This window comes from Myotis davidii, unplaced genomic scaffold (assembly GCF_000327345.1).
Source record: "Myotis davidii unplaced genomic scaffold, ASM32734v1 scaffold32, whole genome shotgun sequence".
Lineage (NCBI taxonomy): Eukaryota > Metazoa > Chordata > Mammalia > Chiroptera > Vespertilionidae > Myotis > Myotis davidii.
Genome location: NW_006286587.1, coordinates 2,582,594 through 2,584,513, shown reverse-complemented (window position 1 = coordinate 2,584,513; position 1,920 = coordinate 2,582,594). Strand labels below are relative to the sequence as shown.

The following is a 1,920-nucleotide window of genomic DNA, read 5'->3' as shown; positions in this document are numbered from 1 at the left end:
TTTGAAATCTTTTAAAACACAAGTGTGCAGAAGATTCTCCCAGAAAGAGCCTTTGGATCCAGCTCTGCGTACATCTAATTTATTTTTTTAGAGCCACATCTGTAAACATCTGGGAAGAATGTCGCTTACAACGTGGTTTGGGAAAAGGCTGCTATAGATAATACAATAAAAGGACAATGAATTTTGTGTTATTTCAGGACCTCAAGGAAGGATGATTATTAGAAAACTAGAGGCCCGTTGCACGAAGAGATTCATGCAATTGGCCTTCCTTCCCCTGGTTTCCGGCACCTGGGATCCAGGCCTTTGCTCCGGTAGCTACTGACATGTCTATCTCTGTCATTAAAGACGTCGTTCAGTTTAGATGGCATCCCTGTACCATAAAGCATGCAGAAATGCTTTGTGCAACCAGACAGTCTTGTTTCTCACCCTTCATCTCCCTCCTCTTTCTGGTGCACCCACAGGCCTGCCCACTGGCATCCCCAGCGGAACCAGCCGAGGGGCGTGGCTCCTTTGGAAGGAGCTACAGAGGCTTGTCAGCAGGCAGCAGAACTATTCACTCCGGCCTCCGTGTTTGTGCCTGTATTTGTGGAAAGAATTAAGATAATTGTCTATTCAGTGCCCTTGAACAGAACAGGTCGTGGGAATCCTTAGACATGAGAATGGCTGGCAGTTTATTCAGATCTTTTAAAACCTGTAAGATCATTCACCCTTCATTCAGAATCAGCCCAACTATTCTGTACAATAGAAACATTCCTTTAGCATTTTTGTCAATTGTGCTGTCTTTTAAGTGTCCTGCAGAGACTCGCTTTTTAAAGTCAAGGAGCTTTATATTGCAGTGTCCCTTAGGAATTATAAATTACGCCTGTCTCATTTATCAGTGGAAAAGGCAAGTTGCATCGTGCCCAGTCCTATAATGCTATTCTTACATTAGTCTGGTCATACATCACACCAGGAAATTTCCAGCCGTGTCATGCCAGTTGTATAATGACTTGATGCTTCACAAAATTGTCAGTTTTGGATGTGGGTGACATTGAGTAGTGACGAATAAGCAGCTTACTCATGCCTGTGCCCGCTCTTATTTCAGATCCAAGGAGCCATCATCATGTCCTCACTGATAGAAGTGGTCATCGGCTTCCTAGGCCTGCCCGGCGCTCTGCTGAAGTACATCGGGCCCCTGACCATTACGCCCACAGTGGCCCTCATTGGCCTCTCTGGTTTCCAGGCAGCAGGAGAGAGAGCGGGGAAGCACTGGGGCATCGCCATGCTGTAAGTGTTCTGACACCACTCAGTTGTGGACGGTAAAACTCTCCCTCCCCTTTTACCTCCCCCAAGGGGCAGCCTCTTGGAACATTCTGACTGTAGGAGATAGGTTTTGTTTTAAGTCAGAATAGTCTGACCGTTTGAACTTGATTCACTTCGTGCCAGGGAATTGATGGTGTTTTAGAGTCTGAGTTGGGAAGTGACTTGCCGTCAAAGTATGTCAAAGACTTGGCAGTGATGTGTGGGGGAAAGGATGTAAGGTTTCAAACTTCGCGTGGTGCCATTAGCTCTTGACTTTTGAAGTCATACCAAGTCTGCATGAATTGAAATATCTAGAATCCGCCTTAGCTGGTTTGGCTCAGTAGATAGAGCATCGGACTGAGGACTGAAGGGTCCCAGATTCGATTCCGGTCAAGGGCACATGCCCAGGTTGCAGGCTTGATCCCCAGTTGGGGGAGTGCAGGAGGCAGCCAATCAATGAATTCTCTCTCATCATTGATATTTCTCTCTCTCTCTCTCTCCCTTCTTCTCTGAAATCAATAAAGATATATTAAAAAACAGTGCTACATTTATAAAAGTATCCAGATGCCCCGCCCCCTCCAGCCATGGAAAAAGAAAGATAGGGAAAGGGAAAGGAAAGGGAAAGGAGGGGAGGGGCGG

At 46.2% G+C, this 1,920-nt stretch overlaps 1 protein-coding gene across 1 annotated transcript in view; it reads left to right on the top strand.

Moving 5' to 3' along the window:
* Window positions 1-1,920, top strand: part of SLC23A2 (solute carrier family 23 (ascorbic acid transporter), member 2) — a 135,508-nt gene that overhangs the window by 86,220 nt on the left and 47,368 nt on the right. Inside the window, exon 8 of the mRNA XM_006758062.2 lies at window positions 1,085-1,266. Within this exon, the coding sequence (XP_006758125.1) occupies window positions 1,085-1,266 (182 nt within the window). The remainder of the gene's footprint in view (window positions 1-1,084; window positions 1,267-1,920) is intronic.